Source organism: Harpia harpyja, chromosome 3 (assembly GCF_026419915.1).
Source record: "Harpia harpyja isolate bHarHar1 chromosome 3, bHarHar1 primary haplotype, whole genome shotgun sequence".
In the NCBI taxonomy this organism is placed as follows: Eukaryota; Metazoa; Chordata; class Aves; order Accipitriformes; family Accipitridae; genus Harpia; species Harpia harpyja.
The window spans coordinates 59,156,695-59,177,810 of record NC_068942.1 but is presented as its reverse complement, the minus strand read 5'-3'; the positions used below and the strand labels follow the sequence as shown (position 1 = coordinate 59,177,810).

Here is a 21,116-nt window from a genome sequence, read left to right as displayed (position 1 = left end):
CCCTCTGTTTCACAAGCCCTTAGTGAAACAAAGAGGAATCATGGCTTTCCCTTCCTATTGTCTGGGGAGAAAGATTCTGCCAGTCTAGGAAGGTCCTCACATGGAAAAAAGATTTCTTCTGACTTGCTGAAGTCCTCTGCCTGGCCAGGCTCACTCCCCTCCTGACAGGGAGGTAAACCTGTTACAAAGACTTTCTCCTTGAGAAGATGCGCAGTGCCAAGTTTTACATTTGCAGGTTGCAGCTCAACTACCAGAAAGCACCAGCTCAGTGATTTCAGAATTAACTCTTGTAACACCAGCAAGGTAACGACTGCCAGATCTGGGCTCAGTCCTGTTCAAGTTAAGCCACGAGAAGGTTTTCCACTGATTTTAAAGGAGCACTAAGCACAGACTCCAAACAAGTGTTCACTGCTTGCAAGACATTTACTTTTCCTCTGTGCTAGACACTAATCTGCTTCTTCAAACAGATTGAAATCCACTGGGATGTAGAAGAAAAAAGGAAGATACAGTTAAATACAAGACTGAGTCCTGGTGGTCAGCGCTGCGGGACTGGGAGGCAACACAGCAGGGTGGCCAGGATCCTGACCTGATTCTTTCCAAAACCAGTATGAATGTAGCCACCAAGTAGGGCAGGAGTCAGAATGAATTTTTTATTTCCCTTTAGCAAAAAAAAATAATCAAAATCCCAGGAAACACAGGGAGTGCACGGCTTCCCTGGGATCTGACTCCTCAACACTGTCACGGATCCAAATTCCAAGGGCCTCTGTCGTGCAACAGTGAAAGAAAACACAAAAATAAACCATGCGTGTGTTTATAAGACCAGCTGTCTTTGTGGTCTCTTTTTCCTCTTTCTCCCCCGCCCCTCCCCAGCCCTTACTCATGGCCAAAGGGGGTTTCCATGCCAGCTTTGCTACATGGCGTGATTAGGAAAGGGAAAAAAAATCTCAGGCTGGCTTATGTACCAGCCTGAGCTCCCCGAGCTCTCCATTTCCCTTGATTCCTTACTGCAACGAGGACACAGAAAAAATGCCTGTTTCTCATTGAAGTTGATAACAGCTTTTGCTCAGGGCTCTTAAATGAGGCTTTGCTGGGCTTTCAGGGCAGATGGAAAAGTCACCAAGGAGAAAAGAACTATCATTTCTTGACCAGGAAACAGACTGTGGACTCTCCCACAGACTACTGCCTGCCTTTTACATCAAGGCTAACTACTATCACGTTTTGTGACATCCTTCTCTCCTTTCCTCACAAGTGACCTATGAGCCAGACTTTGCTATCCCCTTCCATCACAGGAGCACTCCGCTACAGAAGGACATCTATGCAGGACCAGAAGAAGAAGCACCAGTGTCAGAAATGAGGGAGAGGACCTCTTGGAAGGAGAGAGGGAAGGGAAGGAGAGCCCTGGACAGTTGGTTGAAATGCCGCATGACATGACTGCAGCAGGTGCTAGGAGGATGTGCTGGCAGGGCTGTGTCAGGTTTACAGGGGTATTGAAACCTGGAGTGTCACGGATAAGTGCTCAGATGACCAGCAGAGCAGTCTGAAGAGTTCAAATGGCACAGCGATGAACGGATCTCCAATTAAGGCTATAGGTGCCCTGGCAGAGTTGTAGAAGGAGCTCAGTATTGCAGGTCTGAGCCAAGGCGCATTGGAGAGGGAATGGGCTCAGGAACAAAGCCAGGAGGCAGATGCTGCGGGTCACAACTGAGCACCGACAGAGCAGGGCTGCGCTAGCAGGAGGTGCTTTGGCAAATCTGTTGGAGGGTATGGGAAGAAGGTGGCTGGGAGCACTGCAGGGCAGGCTGCCGGTGCTCTAGCAGTGTGGGAGGGGGAAGCCCAGGGCGCTGCAGAACAGCACCGCGCTGCAGAGGTGAGGATTCGGGACTGAAATGGCGCTGGGCGAAACGGGTTGAGCTGGAGGTGCACAGCCAGTTCTGCAGACACAAGTGGCAGCATCCTCTCAGCCTGTCAATCTCCCACTTCTACCCCAAAGTTCACATCCACCCCAAAAAGCAAGAGAAACACATTCAGGCCCCACACAGGAAGGGAACCAGTGCCATGCCAGACATCAAGACTATCTGTTAAGCACCACCCATGTGAAACTCAGTTATAGGCTATTAGTCATTAGCAGCAAGAGCCCTGTTATTTACAGCAATACTCAAGGACCGTGTGAGAGAGTCCCTATAGTGGTAAAGCGAGGGATATGAGGGATCAGGCAGTCCCTGCCCCAAAGGGTTTCCAACAGGAATAGCTAACGGAAAAGCAAGCTGGGAGGAGAAGGACAGAGCTGGGTACAAAGGTAGAGACTTTAGTCGCCTTTCCAGTATATCACCACTTTTACCTAAAAGGTGGCAGAGTAGAGCTGCTGTGGGATTCACACCTTGGCCAGACCTGACCCTGACCTGCAGCCCTGCAGAGAAAGGGCCAGGCTCTGGCCTGCCTGCCTCTCCCGGCTGATGTAGCTGAAGGCAGAAGCCAAGGGACACAGGACAGAGGAGAGAGGAAGGTGGAGATGAAGGGGAGCCCCCACTTCAGCCAGGCCTGGGCCAACTCCTCTCAGGGTGGGCAGACTCAGGAGAGCTGGGCAAGAGGCAGTGCTGGTCCAGCTGCCAAGCATTGCTCAGCATTTCAGGGGCAGGATGCCGGCCGGCCATTCCTTCCCTCCCCCTCTCCCCTGGCGTCCCTCGGACACCCCTCTTGCCCTTCTCCCTTGCTGCCGGAGTGGAAACTCACTCCCTATTATCTCCTGCCCCTGGGTTTCCCGGGAAGCCACCGCCAGGCACCAAGCAGGGAGCCGGGAGCAGGGGTAAGGAGACCTCGCCTTTTCCTTTGTACGCCCTGAGCCACCCGACAACTTCCCCAAGGAAGGCTGCGAGCGAGCGAGCGAGCGAGCAGACAGGCGGGCAGGCAGGGCAGGGGAGAAGCCGCGGCGGGCTCCTCGCCCGAGCGGCCCTCCCGCAGCGGGGCACCCGGCAAGACCAGGGTGGCCGGCAGGGAAGACGCGCTGCTGCAAGGACCACGTATGCCAGCCGCTACCACTCCGCCCGGGAGTTAGTGATCCCCTCCCGAAGGACGTCCAGCCCCAGCGGGATGGGAGCGGGTGCCCTGCCGCCTGCCCCGAGGTGTTCGGCGCTGCCGCCTGGCGTGGAGCGGCCCGAGCCCGCCGCGGCCCCGTCAGCCCCCACCCTCCGCCCTGCTGGACCACGCCGGCCCGGGAAGCCGGCGCTGGAAGCGGCCCGTCCTCAGCCCTGGGCTCTGCTCGGGGCGGGGGCAGGGGAGGAAAGGAGGGAAAGGGGAGCTAACGGCAGAAATACGAGGGGCTGGGAGGACCCCCCTCCCCCGGCGTCACAGCCATCATCCCCGTTCCCCCTCTGCTGCTCCAGCTGCTCTGCAAAAAGGTTAGAAAGAAACAAGAGTGGGAACCCACCGTGTCCTCCTCGGAGGGAGACAGGGGAGCGGTAGATAGAGATAGGCACAGAGTGGTGCTTGCTGCCGTGGAAGTGATGCTCATACTGAGCCTGAGATACAGACGAGGAAGAGGAGGCAGAAGAAGCCACGTTAGAGGAACTCCACACAGAGCTGACGATACATCCCCAAAAGAGGGAGCACATCCACAGGGTCCAGGCGGGGCGGCGTCCCGGGCAAATGCTGGGGTCTATTCTCAGGTGCATGGTCAAGGCACAGGACACCTACAGACGGGCAGTCTGAATTCCAGCCAGGGAGAGAGGATAAGGTTCATGATGCCAGGGGACCCATGCTAGCAGAAAGGAGAGTCGCTTCCGAGGCTCTAGGGTGTGCGTGTGTGTTCAAGATGCAACGAGACAGTATGTGTCTGTGCGAGAGAGCGAGTGCTAGGAGGGAAGGGGAGGGAAGGGGGAAGGTTAGGAACCACACACAGAAGAATAAGACGCGCCGTTTCCCAGGGCTGGATCTACTTTGCCAGGAACCCCGCGACCGTACCGAGCCTCCAGGAGAGCGCAGGAAAGCCGCACATGTCAGCGCGAGGGTCCTGGAGCTTGCACTCGTCAGGTTCCTCCAGGATCACGGGGTCCTTGAGGACTTTTCCCTGCCTGCGATCCCTGTCTCTCACTTTGCTGAGAGGGATTATTGAAAACAAAAAAAGAAGAAATAAGCCAGAGAGCCCAGGTAAATTTTTGATTTTTTTTATCCTAATTCCAGGGGGGTTCTGTTGCTTCTCCACTAGCAAGTGTTGCAATGCAGAACTGCTAGGCACACGCACACGCGCACACACACACACAGAAATCTGGATTGTTATCCTCCTTCCACCGGATCCGGGCGACCGAGGGCTCAAGCCGATTAACCCTGCGCAGCCGGGGAGGGGCAACGCCAGTCTTCCCAGGCAGGCAGGCAGGCAGGCGAGCGCGGAGGAGAGGCCGGAGGGCCGGGCGGCGCGGGTCCGGCGGAGCGGCGGGGCGGGGCGCGGAGCGGAGCGAGCGGAGCCGGGGGCGGGATGCTGGCGGCCGGCGCGCCAAGTGCGGGCAACTCGGCGGCGCAGGTGAGGCGCAGCCCGGGCGGCCGAGCAAGCGGCTCCACGAATGGGCGAGCCGCATGCAAATGTCCCGGCCCCGACGAGCCAATGAGGGCGGCGGCAGCTCTCCGCAGAGGGACTGGCTGGCTCCGGAGGGAGGCGGGGCCGGAGGGCAGCACCGCCCCCGTCATTCATGCGCCGGTGCCTTACACACACACGCGCGGCCCGGCCGGGAGGGGGGAGGGTCCCGTCCCGGGTCCCGTACCCCGCGGCGAGGGCCTGCGGGCGGCGGCGGTGGTGCTGCTGCTGTCAGCAGCGGGCAACACCCCAGACCCCCAAACTGTTCGCAAAGGAGTTCTCAGCGCTGCCCCAGCGGAGGGGAGCGCCTCACGCCGCCCCGGGGAACCAGAGCCCGGCGTCCGCCCGTGCCCACGGGCGGGGGCCAGGCTTGGCGGCTGCCCGGCCCGAGCAGCCCCTGGGGAAACGCGCCCGCACCGTCCATGCGGGGACGGGACGTGCCCGCTTCCCACGGGTACCTCCTCGCACGCCGCGGTCCCGCTCTGCCGTGCAGGGGCGGCCCTCCTCGGGCGCGGAGCCGGAGGAGCCGCGGGGACAGGAGCCGGGCGGGACGCGTGCGGCTGGCAGAGGGAGAGGAGCGGGGGAGCGCAGCCCATACTCGGCCCTCTGCGATGCCACAGGGACGCGCTTAACACCGTCCCGCCGCGCCGCCCCGTCCTAGTGCTCGTCCTGTGGCCGCAGCTGCACAGGAGCAAAGTGAGAACCAGGAATGACTGCGCTCATTAAACTTCCATACCGCTTTTATAGTTGTTTTGTTTTTAATGCTCCTGCAACAATAGGCTGAGTCCAAACAGATATGTTTGCACTTACTCCTCGGAGAGTGAAGACTGCAGCCAGAGTTTTCAGCCCATAAATTAATAAATAAATGCGGTAGTGTTATCTAGTAATCTATCGCCTATCAATTTGCATGGCAAAAAGCCCCGGCCACACTGGGGAAGCCAGGCACCAACGGTGAAGTGACTTATGCAAGATCACTCAGGGAGTCGAACAGGAGCCAGGAGCCCCAGGACTCGCCTTGCACTGCACTGCCTCCCTCTCCTTCATTTATTCATTCAAACCAGAATAAATTGTTTATGACTGTAAGCTTCCTTGTTCTCCCCTCTAGATCCATGTTTGTAGGTGTGCACACACACGCCTCGGAAACCTGCTTGACTCTTAAGTATTTCCCTAACGCAGAGATGCAATGTTTTTGGTCATTGATCTCAATTTGGTACAACACGTCAGTAACTTGTAATGATCAGCCCGAGTTGCACACCTACTACTTCTAGCTGAGCCTGACATGCTTGTAATTTGTTTTCTAGTAACTTATAGTTTAAGTGATCTAAATCAGCAGCCAGAGCAGTCAGAAATACCTCAGTGTTTTGCTGGGTTTAATCAACGGTTATGGATGGTAAAGCTGGAAAGCAAGAATGTTGCTTTCAAATTTATCCAACATCTGCCACCTGAGAATCTCAGTGCTTTAAAATCTTTTATTAATGAAGCCATTCAACAGCTTTAGGTATTACTTTGCCATTCTGCAGATAAGGAAACAGAAGGCTCAGAGGTTTTGAGCCAGTAAGTGACTGATAGACATGGGAACTGAACAGAACAAACGAGATTCTCGATCCTACCCAGTACATGCTGTTAGTATAAATGTTTGACTAATTTGGTCGCCGTTTGTTAGCCTTAGTATCAGCCTTCCTCACAACGGGGCGCACAGCTGGAGACAGGGGTGAGTAACCTGTGGTGCAGGTGCCTGCTGGCTGGCAGATTTGCAGTGCCACGCACAGGGCACAGAGCAGTTTTATCTGTGCAAGACAACTGTTCCTGGCCCTGAGTTTTGTTGAGGAAACTGGACTTGCTGCCGTATATGTGGTGGGATACCCAGAAGAATCCTGTCTTTGAAAGGAAGTCTCCCCTGGCTTCTAACTGTACTTGGGAGAAGAGGGGGAATATAACCTGGCATATCACCCTTGAAAGGCTGCCGACCCACGAGGATGCTGCTGGCATCCACCTTGAATCCCCTGCCATACAAGTCCTGACTTTCACCCAATACACAGACAAAATACTCTGAAATATTTATGGTGGAGTTGAACTGTAGGGGGCTTGATTTAGACGAAAGGGGGGGAGGATGTGTATTAAATACACATCACTGAATAGCTTATTTGTAAAATACAGGAAATCTGTTCTGAATAAATTTCAGATCCTGCTAGTTACCAGCAATGCAAGAAAGATCTGCCTCCTGTCATTTTACTTTCTTTTTCTCTGGCTACAGCATTCAAAAAGGACAGAACATAGCACACATTACAGGATCAATCACTTAAAAAGGGACTCCAGATATAAACACTGAGGACTCAATGCTGCTTCTCTAGAAGGCAGTGGTGGAAAACTCATTCATTTGCATGGAAAATGGATGTGTTTTAGGAAGCACAACTCTAGAGGGAAAGGCAGGGGAACTGCATGGGTACACTCCTTGCTACTTTCCTGCAACTATTTGCCCTGTTGCTGAAAGAGAAAAAACAGAAGAGGGACTTTGTTGACTAAACTCTGGTAGCATCCTTGGGCTCTTAATTCCCCTTTAACAATTCAACAGACCACATCCTCTCCTCTTCTCTGTACTTGAGCTGCTGTTCGTGCTGGCCACATCTTGGGCTGCTGCGGGAGGCAGAGTCCTCAATGGACAATAAATTACCAAGCTCCAAAACAAATCACGGATCCTTTCCTCACTCGATCTGCCACTAACCCTTCCCCACATACAGAGGTACCAGCTTAGGTGCAGGGGACATACAAAAGAGATGAGCATCACTTCAAACTGCCCTGGCCAGAGACAGAAAATGCCTGGTAGTCCCTGAACAACAGAAACAGAGAGCTACTGTGTGTTGTCCCTGTGCTGGGGATTTGTCCTGTCTAAGTTCTGCCTACCAAACTTCCTTCACTGCAAACCATTGGGTAAGCTGCCTTAGGCAAAAAGGAGAAGGGCCAAGAAAGCCAAACTGTAGGAGCACAACATAAAAATAAAAATAAATAAATAAAAGGAAAACTGGGAAGCTGGCTATAAATACATCATAGGGTTCTGGTGACACCGTAAAGTACTGGAACTTCACTCTGCCTTGCTTTATTAGGTGTCGGTGGATGTATTTACTGCCCTGTAATTCACAGGCGACTCATTTATTTAGCAGCACCACTGCAGAATGAGGGAAGATTCCAATTGCAGTTTCCCCTCGTGGGTGGCAAGAGGAAGTTTATAGTCAGAAGTGAAGTTTCAACAACATTCCCACCAGATTTACTCCAAAAGAGGCATTGTTATTTTCCTATTATTTTAGTTCATCTAGGTAAACATACAGTCTTTCTAAATGTCCTTGCATCTTCAGAACTGAGATGGGTGCCTTAAAGGATAATGGTTCCCATCATAAGTTGCTCCCTACAGGTATGGGAAAAGTAGTCTTATTTCTTCATAGCTGTTTCTTTCACTAAAAGAGCAGAGGGCCACCATATTCTGCAGAAATGAGAAATAATAAAGCAATTGTTTCTGAGTTTTAGAATCCCAGAAAGAGAGCCAGCTGGCTTCAAGCCCAGGAAAAGTTTGTACTCTACCTTATTTGTGTCAGCAAGTACAACTCTCTCTATATTTCCTGTTAAACCTTAGCTGTTAATTACTTTGCTGTACTTGGAACTGAAAAAGTCGTCTCTGCTCTGAAATCACAGATCTCTCAAACTGGATCCAAAGGGGAGTCTCCATTAGATTTTAGCAATACAGGGTGACTTCCAGAGGGACAACAGCTCTGGCTCCACCCAGTAGAGGCTAACGAGGTACAGCATTAGCCAGTGCATTGGTACATAATAAGGCTAAGAGAATAAAGTCAGCTAGAACAGTCTGTCACCCAAAGCTTTTCTCAGACTGAACTGTTTCTCTCAAGGTTGAAAACAGTCCCATTCTTTTTTTTTTTTTTTAAATATACTTTTCCAAGAACAAGAAGGAGGGTGAGAACAGGTTCCACTTATGATCTTAAAATAGAGTCTTAAATAAAAGAAACCAGAGGGGATTGCATGCTGTAGAGAGCTCAGGACTAGCATGTAGGCACCTTTGTCTTTAGCAAGCTACTTCAAATACTGCTGAGGACAGCAGTGACCAAAAAGCTGGAAAGTTCCTCAGCACTGCCGGCAGAATTAACTGCTCTGAGACTAGTCCCTGCTGCCCCACTGTCCTTGTCATCACTGCCTCTCTGCAGGCAGCCTCGAGAGGCAGGTAAGACCCAACAGCACCAAAGAATTATCAGTGTCTGCTCATCCAGAGGGAAAGGGAAGGGTTGCTCCAGGACAGGGCTGAAAGACCACGCACACGGCTGCTGCTATGCAGTACTTTCTACGCGTATAACTAACTCGCTGCAGTCTCTGTAGTTCTGTTTTATTCTGTACCTTTGAAAAACAGAGCAATCTATTATCAGGGCTAGTGTAAGTCCAGTTATCTACAAAAGTTGAGACATATGCCTTAGACGTTACCAGTGACATAGGGCAGGTCTAATTCTCTTTTCAGCTCAGCTCCAAGGGACCACAGTTTACCACAAGCAACAAATACAAAAGCTTTGGAGACTAGTTTTGTTCTCATTTATGTCAGCGTGGGTAAAATCAACACAGCCAGTGGACTGACATCAGTGAAGGGAGATCTGGCCCTTGATGTTCCATTTATGAGAAGAGAAATGCAAGCTGATTACAACCAGTTAGCCTGGGCTAGCAGTAAGTTACCCAAAAGCAACAGTAACCACTGGGAGCTTTGACAGAAGAAGAGGGACACAAATTCAGTTCTATCAAGAGCCCAATTGAAGGGCCAGAAACCTTGCAAAGTTCAGACTTTTATTTTCTGAAATTTCACACCTACAGTCCTATGTTCGTGGAAACAAGCAAGAACAATTGTGGGGGGGACACATAAATACAGTAATATATTTCATTTTGATAAGCATTAATCAATTATAATTGGGAAAGAGGCAGTGTCAGAATTTGCTAATGCAAACTGACAATAATATGTTAGAATTGGCCCTGTTTACTAGATAATGTATAAAGGACAATCCAGTGTACTCAGCACTACGTAAACTCACAGAAGTTGAAAGTCCCTTCCCTGGAGAGCTTACAGACTTGCTGGAAAGGCATGAGCCAACATATGTTGGACCAGCTTTGTGAGCAAACAGTACCTTTTTTGGCTTAAGTCTGCTAGTCTGTGAACCTAAGAGAATAGAAAAGCTTAGATACTGGCAATAGGGGCTTCACACAGGAGCGACTAGTGCAACTGCTTTCAGCCCTGAACTTGTAAGTCTCCTTTCAATCTTCACTGAATGTGCCGCAGAGATACCCCTGCCTACCTTCACAGGACACCAGCAAGCATCCTCGCTCCCTAAAGGTGCTTCAGAAATTAGGACAAGATCCTTCTCATGCTTTGGACCCTCTACCAGATCAGTAATTATGAATGTGCTTCGTGTTAAATGAAGGATGCCTAGGTTTGGTTTACTTCAACCATCATGAGGAGCTCCTGTTATTCAAGTACCCACCATCTCCCCTTTTGTCTCACAAACACTTTAATCCCTGCCCCTGGGGTGCTTTATCAAAGTGGGCTAAGCAGGATCTAGTCTGCCTGTCAGCACACTGCTGACAGGCAGACTCTCATCTCACAAGAGAAAACTGATCCTGTGCAGCTGCAGAGCTCTTTCCTCCAGGAAGGCTGGAACTGCATCTATCCCTTTTACTCTCAGTAGAAGCTGGGCTCAATGGCAGCTGTTCAAATCTTGTCAGGCAGAGAAACAGAACCTGCTTCTCCTTGTATCCTTTCAGGCAATGTGACTTTTTATCAAAGGTTTGTTCAGATTCAGAAAGATTACAGAAACCAGAAGACTGGCCAAGTTTGAAGAAACAAGGGTTGCCCACTGCTTGACCTTAGAGTTACTGAATCACCAATGAAGGAAAGGAGCCCGAAGGTTTAATTTTCTGACATTTCTGTCACAGAATTCACAGTTCAGTACCTCTACTACCTATGTTTCACTAAGGATACCAAAATAAAATGGTAGTGACCTGTAGCATGTGCTGAGAACTGATTTCCAGCATTCAGAATATCCCCCTCTTATAGGCAGATGACTGTCTAACCAACTCTGAGATTAGCCTGATTTTATGTTGAGCCAAATTCGTCTTTAGCATAACTCCTAGCAACTGATACTATGGACGCAAGTAGCTACTATGTTTATGGAAACAAAAATATGTGTACCTTGCTCTCCCTATGGTTGGAATCAATGTGGGCAAGTCTAAGGTGAAGGTGAAGAGCCTGTTCCCAGCCTAGGTTTGAGCCTTGCCTGGGATAACACACTGCTGCCATCCTTTGCCTTTAGTGACTCTCACAGAAGCAAGAGGTTAGACACACCAGCAGATCACACAGGAGGACGTGTGACCTACTGTCATCTTGGGTGTATCTGTTCTGTAGATCCAGATCTCCGAGGTCTGCCAGTCCAGCACCTTACACACTAGTGCTAAATATTAGCACTGCAGAACTAACATCTATGTCATGAATTCTTAGTGTGGAATAAAAGAGCTGGGAAATTCTTTTTCAAGAGCTCTGATTTCTAAAACTTAAATAGTACCTGAAAGGGTGAAGTAGAAAGAGGTAGGGAATAGATGGAGTTAAAATATCTGCTGTGATAAATAGAGAACTATTTCAATTTTTACCCCCGAAAGCAGAAAGTAGACTTCTATTTTCCTTTTGCACTCAAAGAAATCTTGTCTGACACAGAAGCGAAAAGCTGGAAAAACTATTGCTTTTGCTCCTTTAAACTGGCTCCTGTGCTAATGAAAAGCGAGCTCTCTAATAAGACACTGTGCACAGGTTCCCGTCTGCTTCTTTTCTCTCTTCCACCTATCATCTTGCCTGGCTTTTGCCTGTAGTCACCTGTTCATCTTGTAGCAATCACTGCCAGGTGACTGGTGTTCGCTGTAGTCTCCTGACCACCAAAAAAAGAATTAAAAGAAAAGCAAAGAAAGACGTAGGGGGAAAATCTTTCAATGACACAAAGTGTCTCACTGCCAGCCAGCCAGAGAGTGAAATGTCTCCCGCGGCCAAGCCTGCTCATGTGGGAGCTGCTGGTAGGTGTAATTTCCTAAGATGTACACCTTGTCAGTGAGCAGAAGATGAAGAGAAAAAGAAGGTCAGAATAGCCAAAGCTAAAAAATTGGAAGGACAAAAGAAGACACTGTGGAAACAATTCTTCTGCTTTTAACCCTTGAAAGAGCCCATGCTGCATGGTCTGTGGCAAACCAACTTACTGGCTAACACGTAACGAACAATAAGATTATTAGATGGCCTTCTCCTCACCCAAAGGAAACAGTCATTTTTATATGTGGTGCCAGTGCTACACAACCTGCACAGGGTGGTACATAGTATACAGTCCAGTTGCTCTCAACCACAGTAGAAATGAATTTTTTCTGTCCAAGTAATTAGGTTCCTAATAGACAAGACAGCCAGAAACTTCAAGAGGCTATCTAGTCCATCTCTCTGTGCCAAGACAGGATAAACTTTACCTGCAACATTCTTGGTGATGTTGTCTAACTTGCAATGATGAAGAATCAGTGCTTCTGGAAGCAATATATACCACTGCTCAACTTTATTGACAGAATTTATTTTTTTTTCCTTTTCACCAATCTGCTGTAGTCAAACAAGTGGCTTGTGACACCTATGAGTTACAAATGCATTAATCAGGATATAATTAGTGTTGGCTTTCCTTGTGCCCATATATAAACGTACTAAAATACTGTAACTAATAGCAGTATATAATATATTGCAACACTGTGATGGTATATATAAGCATTTCACTAAGTATGTGAGCAACATGACCACCAAACGGGCAAACAAGATGTGGCTAGTTGCTCACAGGAGGTATCCAAGTTACAAAAAGTTGCAACAAAGGACAAGATAAGCATAGGGGATGCAAACAGGCAGGGAATCCTGCTGAATACACAAGAAGCATGTCTGGGGAAAAAAAGAACAAGAGAAGCAGCACTGCTAGCAGCTGAAGATCTCACTTTTGGGAGAGTGAAAGCAGCATTAAAACATCAGGTATGAAAAGGGAAATTGGATACGGAAGAAAAGCAGCCAGCATCACTTCCAAATTTTCTCATCCTTCTCTTCTTCTCACCCCTTCTCCTTCTGCAGCTAAGACCATCAAGGACACCAGCTGTCAGTGCTAACTATAGAGAATCAGCTCTATGGTACTGTACAGTCACAGTTAATTTAGGGCATAATTGTTAAAGACTAACAGTTTTGTATATAAAGTAATAATTAATGATAATGATTGAGAATTAACCATAGCATAGTGTGTTGCTAATTAAATAGTTCAGTAAAGTTTTGTTCTAAAGTTTAAAACTGCCCTGATTTATAAGTCTTCTAAACATTCCCTTCCTAGCAATCTGTAGTTCCTTAACATACATATACACACACAAAGACACATTTTCAGTTGCAATATTGTGGTCTGTTATTTCTTGCCCTATCATAGAATAAAGCTTATTTCCTTCCTCTTTACAGATATCATTTACATATTTGAAGGCTTCTGCTATGTCCCTCCTCCCTAGACAAGGACATTTGCTTTATTGTTCCTTTGAGACTCACGGGTTTTAGACCGTGCTTATTATTGCTGGTTTCCTAGAGACTTTTTCCAAATATATGTATTTTTCTTTAAGTGCAGTGCCCCAGACTGTATGCAGTCCTTCAGATGAAGTCTCATGAGCACTGCATACAGAAGAACAATTATTTCATGTACCTCATTGATGATACTCCTGTTTACATTACTCATAAGATGTTTGTCTCTCTTGCATAGAAGAAGGGCTCATATTAGCACCCTCCTAGCTACTTCCACTTTTATATTCTATAACATGGAAATATGGCTGAGCCCTGGTCCACGGGTTCCTGGGCCTTTTTTACTGAGATTTTTAAAAGGTTTTGCAGCTTTCAGAAAATGCAGCTTAGGTTGCTGTAGCGTTACACTGGGATGGGCAGCATCAACTACCTGTACACTGCTGATATATTTAATATTACTGAGGGCAGGCCCTGGCTTCAAGGCATGCAACACACCCACACAAACAAATCACACAGATGGAAGCAAAAGACACACCAGGTTCATTTGTGGCAACTGATCAGAGGACTTTCTGGGACACTTGGTCTCCAGCAGAGAAATTCAACAAAATCACAATAGTGAGAATAAATGTAAGGAGCATGAACTGCTTTAAAAACATCTCTCTCCTTGTGAAGCACCTCACTCTCCTATGATTGTCCAGGGTCTCAAACTCCACTCCACCCGCACAAGCTCCTCCAGCGCTGCAGGTCTCCTGAGACACCAGCAGTTTCCTTGTCTTGTCAAATCCTCCATCCTGCCGGCGATTCAAAGAGTGTGCTAGTCACATGGATGCAAAAGCCTGCTTCCTCAAACTGAACACTTCCCTTTACCCAGCACCCTCGCCTCTGAGCAAAATGGGAGGGAATTTATGTAGGGGGAGGCACCCAGCAGCAATAAAACCCCAGTGGAGCTGCAAACACTAACTCCAGAGCAAGTGCGGACATAGGAGTACCTGGGCTTTAAGCACCAGGCAGCCGTGAGAATCAGGCAGTGGAAACGAAGAGGAAGGAGCAACAGACTCCCTCACTGATAGGCCATATACAACAGATAAGGCGTAAACTGCTCCCAACACAGATGTGCTATTTATTGGACAGGACAGACAAAAAACTCCAGCTACTCACTGTAAAGTGCCAAGGGAAAAGCTAGTGATAGGGATGCAGGCATTATGTTTAAAGTAGTCAGATGCATACAAACACAGGTGCACGCACACATGCACATGCACACACACATATTTCTGCTTTTCTCTCTCTCCTCTGGAGCCTCTTTATCTCTTCCTCAGACTATCAGCCAGGCACAACTACAGAAGACACCAGAAAAGGGGAAAACAGGGAAATGCCTGCTTAACCTGTAGAGGGAGCTCACTTGAAGAATCACACTTTTTTTTTCTTCCTTCTGAACTTCTGGTTGGTCATACAAAAGCCATCTGCACCCTGGACCAGTTCATCCCTTAAATCACCCCTTAAGTTATAATTAGGTCTGCATAGTTTTAACTACATACTACATACCACGTTTCACGCCCCCCTCCCCTGTTTATCAGTCACCAAAAGTGAGCACTCGGGATGGCAACACACGGTCTGTCATTGACTCCTCCAGGGTACTGGCAGAATTATGGTGGGTACTGTGAGGATGAAAGAAATCTGAGTGGTCTTCAGGATGACTAACTCTGAATCATTTTGTTGCTGTCTTCACCTCTGCATTCTGATCTCCTCCTGCACAGAAATCAGAAGGTAGCTATTCTGTGATAGCCCAAGCTACCAAAAATCCCCAAAAGAGACCAAAAGCAGTATGTGATCAACTGAATAAAGATATACAGGTGTTCTGTATAACACCTTTTCTTGCACTGAGATGCTTCTTACCCACTACCAGCCCCTACACTAGATGTAATACTCAGAAACGTAGCAGCAGGCAGATAAAAAGAGGGCATCTGATATTCCTGGCTACCTGAAAACACGTTGTTCTACAAGCAGCAGAATTACAGAAATAAATCAGTAGGAAATGAGGCGACATGTTTCCCCTTTGTCACCCCCGCCATATTCACCATAATAACGTCACCACATCACCCTCAGTTCCCCCCGCATTCTCTCACACTCCCTCCTCTGATGTGCTCAGATTTTTGTCATATTTCCTTACCCCCCTGTAACACCTTTCATTTCTTTCCCTCCTCATGTCTTGCTTTGGCCAAGGAAGAGGCAGCCTGTGTTGTGGCACGTTCAGAGCTGCAAGCCTACCAGCTAGTAGACCAGCCCTTATGCCTCAGCAGGGATGAGGAACAAGTTCTGTAGGAATTCAGCATCTGTCAGGCTTCAATGCTCCTGTCAAATGTGGTAGTTGCTGGCCAGGCAACCGAAAGGGTGATGGCCGGACAGGGTGATTACAGAAGCGTCATTTCCTTAGTAAACCAGAATAAAATAACACTATATTTCCACACCAGTACAGTATGGCCTCAAGCGGTGTGACAGTTGAAGTTGCAGGATACCAGTTTCTCGCTACGGGCTGTATTGAAAGAAACCTTTTGTAAAAAGAGTACCAGAGCCAAAGACTATGGTATGAGAGACAGGTAATTCAGTGTCTTAGATCTGTACTACATATATATGGTAATGAAGCATGTTTTAGTTAAAGGACAACAGAAATAGCAGCACCAGAAGGAAACCTTAAAAGGTGAGTAATTCTGTGCCACTGTGATCAAGCATTACTCTCCACCGGAAATGGGAGATTTCATCTAGCGCTGGCAACAGGACCTAGACTGGCTAGAACACAAAGGCAGGGAGACTGCCTCTCTTCCCCACCCGCAAACATCGTTTCAGCGTCAGAGCCAAACACTGAACAGAAATTGCACGGGAAAGAGAAATAAATTATCTAATGCAGTTCAAGGTAGCAGGAAAATATTACACAAAAGTATATTTCAAAACTAGTATGACAGCATGTTACCAACTTCTATTGGGGAAATAGGTGGCATCTGAGGGGAGCCCCCAAACCATCCGGCTATTTGTGGGTTCTATGAGACTCTTTGATCCATCCCCAGAAATACTGCTGAGCTTTAAAGAACTTATTAACAAAATTTTCATCTAAAGAAATACATCCCTGAAAAGCTTCTGCTTTCAACAGAGGACAGTCTAATAATTTTGTTTTGCTTTTTCCCAGCAAGCTGTATTGCAACAAATCGCTCTCATTATCAGGTTTTCTTAGGTCACTAGTTACAGGCTGAAAATAATACATATCCAGATGTTTATACAGAGCTTATTGTAGCTTAGGGTACATAAGTCAGGTACATAAGTCATGGTAAAAAAGTTTATAGGGTTAAAATCAGACTAGACAAAGCACTGAGACTACTCCACGCAACACAATCCCACACCGTCCAAGTAGGACAGCTGGCATTTAGCAGGTATTTTTACCTCCATCCATCTTCATTTTTCTCCCTCTCTAGCTCCCATTTTTGTAATTTCCCATCCCATCCTGCACAGGAACACACACAGGCTCACCCACTCACTCCCATTTCTTCTTTTGCCAAGAGCAGCATCCTGTGTGGGATTCAGTCATTTGTTGTCCACAGAACTTCTGGTGTGTGTCTCTCTAAATAGCTGACATCTGGAGGAGCTGGATGCTACTTATACCCTCCTTAGCACGATCAGATGCTGCTAAAGAACGTGAACAAAATACCTCATTTTTAAAATATCTTCTCTTTACCCCCTCTACTTCTTTCTAACAGGTTTTGGGGGGAGATTCACAGTCCACTACATATAGTGATCAGCTTTCAAAGCTGTTGTTCTTGGGGAGACAGAGACCAATATAAAAGTATACACTGATAACAATCCATTACTTTCGCTGTCCAACGCTCACTTCTATAACATAAGAATGTATCACTCTAGAACCCTGTTGCAGAGATAGGAACACAACTTGGGTACCCATGGTGGCATTCAAGTTCTTTAATTACTAGACCCCCTCCTTCCTCTTCCTTATTCAACAGACACCTTAATTTTTGTAGCAACTAAAACAGGGGTTTCACAGACTACAGAATTTTCTAACTATACAAACATGTTTCACTTAATGATTTTTTCTGCCTCACAAACAAATCAGGAGTCCACAATAACATGATCCTGTAATTAAAGACCAAAAGGAATGCAGAAAGGGGAAGATGTTACATTTACATCCATCATGCCTCAATTTTGGATGCTTGATTTTGCAACAAAAACCAAAATCACTCAGAGCAGGGCTGTTGTTGGCTTTTTTAATGCTCTCTCTCTCACACATATCTATCTATTCATGTGCATGTGTAATCTTTACTTCAGTGAAGTATACCTTCATTTAAAAAAACACAGCTAGGACATACATGCCTCAAGTCACCCAGGCAAAAGAAATACAAACAGCCAGCAAAGTGACAGGTAGCACAAATGCACCTAAATTGATTAAATTGCTGTTGCTAAAACACACACACTGCAATCGCTTTCCCTTTTGGTTTATTCAAGGTACCCTGTCATTCTTCTCCAATCCTTTCCAAAGTGCTCTTGTTAGCAGGTTGAGAGAATTAAGTTAAGTTGACTCACCAATATTAATAGGTCTCTCTAATTCAATAGCAGCATGTTCAGAGAATGCCACCTGCCTTCGCTTTAAGCAAAAGATACTGAAACATGGCCAACGCTTTGCCCAGCTGTTTCAAAAGCTAAAATTAGACACACCTGTTTTAACAGTTGTTTCAGCAGCTGGACACTGGGATGTGGATCAATAAGATTTACTCACAGCTTTCTCCCCTCAGAGCCAATAGCGCAACTTAAGTGCCTCATCCCATGTTTAGAGAAATTTGTGTTGCAGGGGATAGTGTGAATGAATCAAAAGAGATCAGGGTGTTCCTCTTCCCTATTGCTGGACCTTGCTACAGTGCAAGAAAAATTGCCTATTCAGTGGACTATGGGATCAAGATATACTGGTCTTGATCTAGTAGTATACAAGGACAAGATCTTGAACCATATATAAACCAATGCAGTGATAAGCTGCAGGTATCATAAAACTGCAGGCTTGTGAGGTCTGCACCCTTCCATTCGCTGCAATGAGTTGTCACTGCTGACAGCTAAAGTCAGCAAGCGAATCCTGCCAACTTCTCCATTACTGATCTTGGAGTAATCCAGCTAACATGCACAACCCACTTCCCCAGCATCTAAAGTGCAACTGTCCCACCAGTTGTCTTCATGTTCAGTGTGCACCTCCACTGCAGAAACCTATGGCATATTGGAAACAGAAAACACTGAGGTGTTATAAAGGAACTGACTGTAAAGTAAAAGACAAAATAAATTACATCTTACTGAAATTACACTTTAAGCATTAGCTGGAGCTGTTTCCAAGCTTTTATATCTGATCAAGTTGCTTGAGAATCCCAATACCTTGCCCTAAAAGGAAGGTATTTTCTAAAGTTGCTGTATTTCACAGTCTGGTTCTGTTTGACTTTTTGCCTGAGGCAAAATCAGTTTATGCAGTGCTATCCAGAGCCACTTAATCCCAACCCAGTGGCAACCCCTCTGGTGTGACTGTGGGACCAAGTGGTAAGCAGGATCAGTGAGATAATCTGTGTTATGAAGAAGTGTGCAAAAACAGGAGCTCCATGAATTTGTGTTGCAACTAAGAAAAAGACACAAGAGAATTCTCAAGACAATTCTCAATGTTACAGATGGCCCTGTAGTCTTAGAGTTCCCACATATAATCAGAAATCATAAATGTATAGACAAGAATGCACTCAGGTATATAAAAGTAAACATTTCCCAGACCATGTGCTCATCTGTATGGTCCCCTGGGATGGGCACCTGTGTGTTTTCAAAGAAACGACACATCCACATTCATGCATATAAACCCAGATAGGTAGCATGCACACCTATGGAGATCATTTATAATGTACAAAAACATATGCAAGCATACAACCATGCCCACGCAGCTCTACAGCCAAGGGAGTAGATGCCTCAGAGCACACTGCACATCATCAGGTTCCCCTCAAACACACCTCAGATTTTCTCTTTCAAACAGAGAAAGGGTGTGGGGGAGAGCGACTACTTGGTTGTCAAACCCAGTAATAAATGCTTGTCAAGAGCATTTATGGTGGAATCTAAAGGTGCTTGGAGAAGTGGAGCCACCACGGTCAAACTGCACAGGTTGAACTCAAGAGCAGTGAAGACAGAGAGAGATGGTGACACGAAGACTTTTCCCCTCTTTCTGGGAAATAATGAACACATCCTTCAGAGTGATTACTCTGCTACACCTGCTGGCCCTGCTCTCAAGTCTGTATTAGGCAGAGGATGCTCCTATCTTTCCTCAGATTAAATGTGCCTAGTAAAAAGTGATCAGAGATTGGCACGATAATTATCTTTCCTCATTAGAAAGCAAGCCCTGGACCTGACTGAATATGACTCCTCTGTCAAGGCCCTTTGTGGGCTGTAATAGTACTCAGCCAGCATCAACGGGCACAACACTTCATGTGAACAAAACAAAGCAACATATCAAGTAATCTTGTCTTTTTATTTGCTTTTTCTCTTCTAAGCCTGCTGAGTGAGGTGGGAAGGTGCCAAATTCCTTTTTAACTTGTATAAATGCAGCTAAATGTCATAGAAGAGCCTTGTTAAGTGAAAAGCTTTCCAAATGTTTTTCTCTCCCATATCTAAAACTGATTGCTCTTTTTTTTTTTTTCCAAATTAAAAAAGGCACACTCTCTCAGACCACTGCCCTTCACCATTCCTGGGGCCAGCTGACTGCAGTGCCCACAGCAGAGCTCCTAGTCTTCCCCTGCAGCAGCATTCACCATAGTGCAGGGTATGGCTTTGCCCAGGGAAGCCAGGAGGAAGGGTAAAGACGTAGGTAAAGACAAGGCTGAAAACTCCTCCAGCTATGGCATGAGCAGACCTAAGGGGCCTTTCTGTAACAGAACAGAGAGGCTCCCTCATTTTTTTTAAAATACATTTGAAGCATATTCATTACTTTGGTTCTTTTCTATTAGCGTGAGCTTGAAGACAGTGACTAATCCTCAAGAGCTGTGACCCCAGAGACTGCAGCACCGCCACAGAAAAGGCAGTGCTGAGGCCTTTGCAAAACACCAGCCCTGCCACAGACAGTGCAGCTAGGACAACTTCATTTAAAAAGGGGTGAGTGGGAACAGCTCAAGCTTCCACACTGGTGCTCATATAGATATGACTCTTGTAGATAAGCCATGCTGAGAAAGATGGGTGGTGTGGTAAATCGTTATAGGAGCTGTGTGATAACAGATGAGGGCAGACAGCACTGGCTAGTCCACAAACTGGAGAATTAGGGAGAACTGCAGAGTCCGACTGTGCTTAGTGGCCTCAATGAATCAGCTCTTTCCCTTTTAGTACAACCAACCATGGTCCTTTCATCATCCCAAAGGTCACTCCTATCTCCTCGGTCTGGCTCATTCCTCAGTGTTCTCAGTTAAGAAAAAAAAACAACAAAAAACCCCTCTGGACTATAGATTGAGTTTCTGATCTTACCAGAAAGATGTCAGGAGAAGCATCCCATTTTGTTCTGCAGCCAAGTATAGGGCTCAGGGAAAGTATCACATCCTACAGTCTGTTCAACAAAACATGCTGCAAAATGGTGTTACTATGCAGCAGTAGGAGCAGAACTCTGTTAATGCATTACAGTATCCTGCACCACTGTCAAGTGAGATGTGTGGTCCGAAAATAGGATAGCATTTAATCAGAAAAAACTTATTCTTCAAGTCATAATATAATCTACAAGAACTCTGCAACTTAACCTGTAAGAGCAGACTCAGCCACCGAATTTAGGAGAGCTGGCATCACAGAAGGGAAACCTCGGGTTTACTGCAAAGGAACCCTCTGCAAGCAACCCCTGTGCATGATTCCACTGCAACCTACTCCATTCTTGGGCCCCTTCCAACACCCAACTCAAGACAGACCTTCCACACTGGAAAAATCAAGTCTCAC

At 46.9% G+C, this 21,116-nt stretch overlaps 1 protein-coding gene across 46 annotated transcripts in view; it reads right to left on the bottom strand.

Annotated features, from left to right (window-relative positions):
• NRXN3 (neurexin 3) overlaps nucleotides 1-21,116 on the bottom strand; it is a 1,052,972-nt gene that overhangs the window by 385,133 nt on the left and 646,723 nt on the right. For 7 of the 46 annotated variants that reach the window (XM_052782873.1, XM_052782890.1, XM_052782874.1 and 4 more), the window contains exon 1: nucleotides 3,425-3,949. The exons of the other annotated variants lie outside the window; for them this stretch is intronic. In XM_052782873.1, the coding sequence (XP_052638833.1) occupies nucleotides 3,425-3,668 (244 nt within the window). In that variant the 5' untranslated portion in view covers nucleotides 3,669-3,949. Of the gene's footprint in view, nucleotides 1-3,424; nucleotides 3,950-21,116 lie in introns of those variants that run through there. 46 annotated transcript variants of the gene reach the window in all.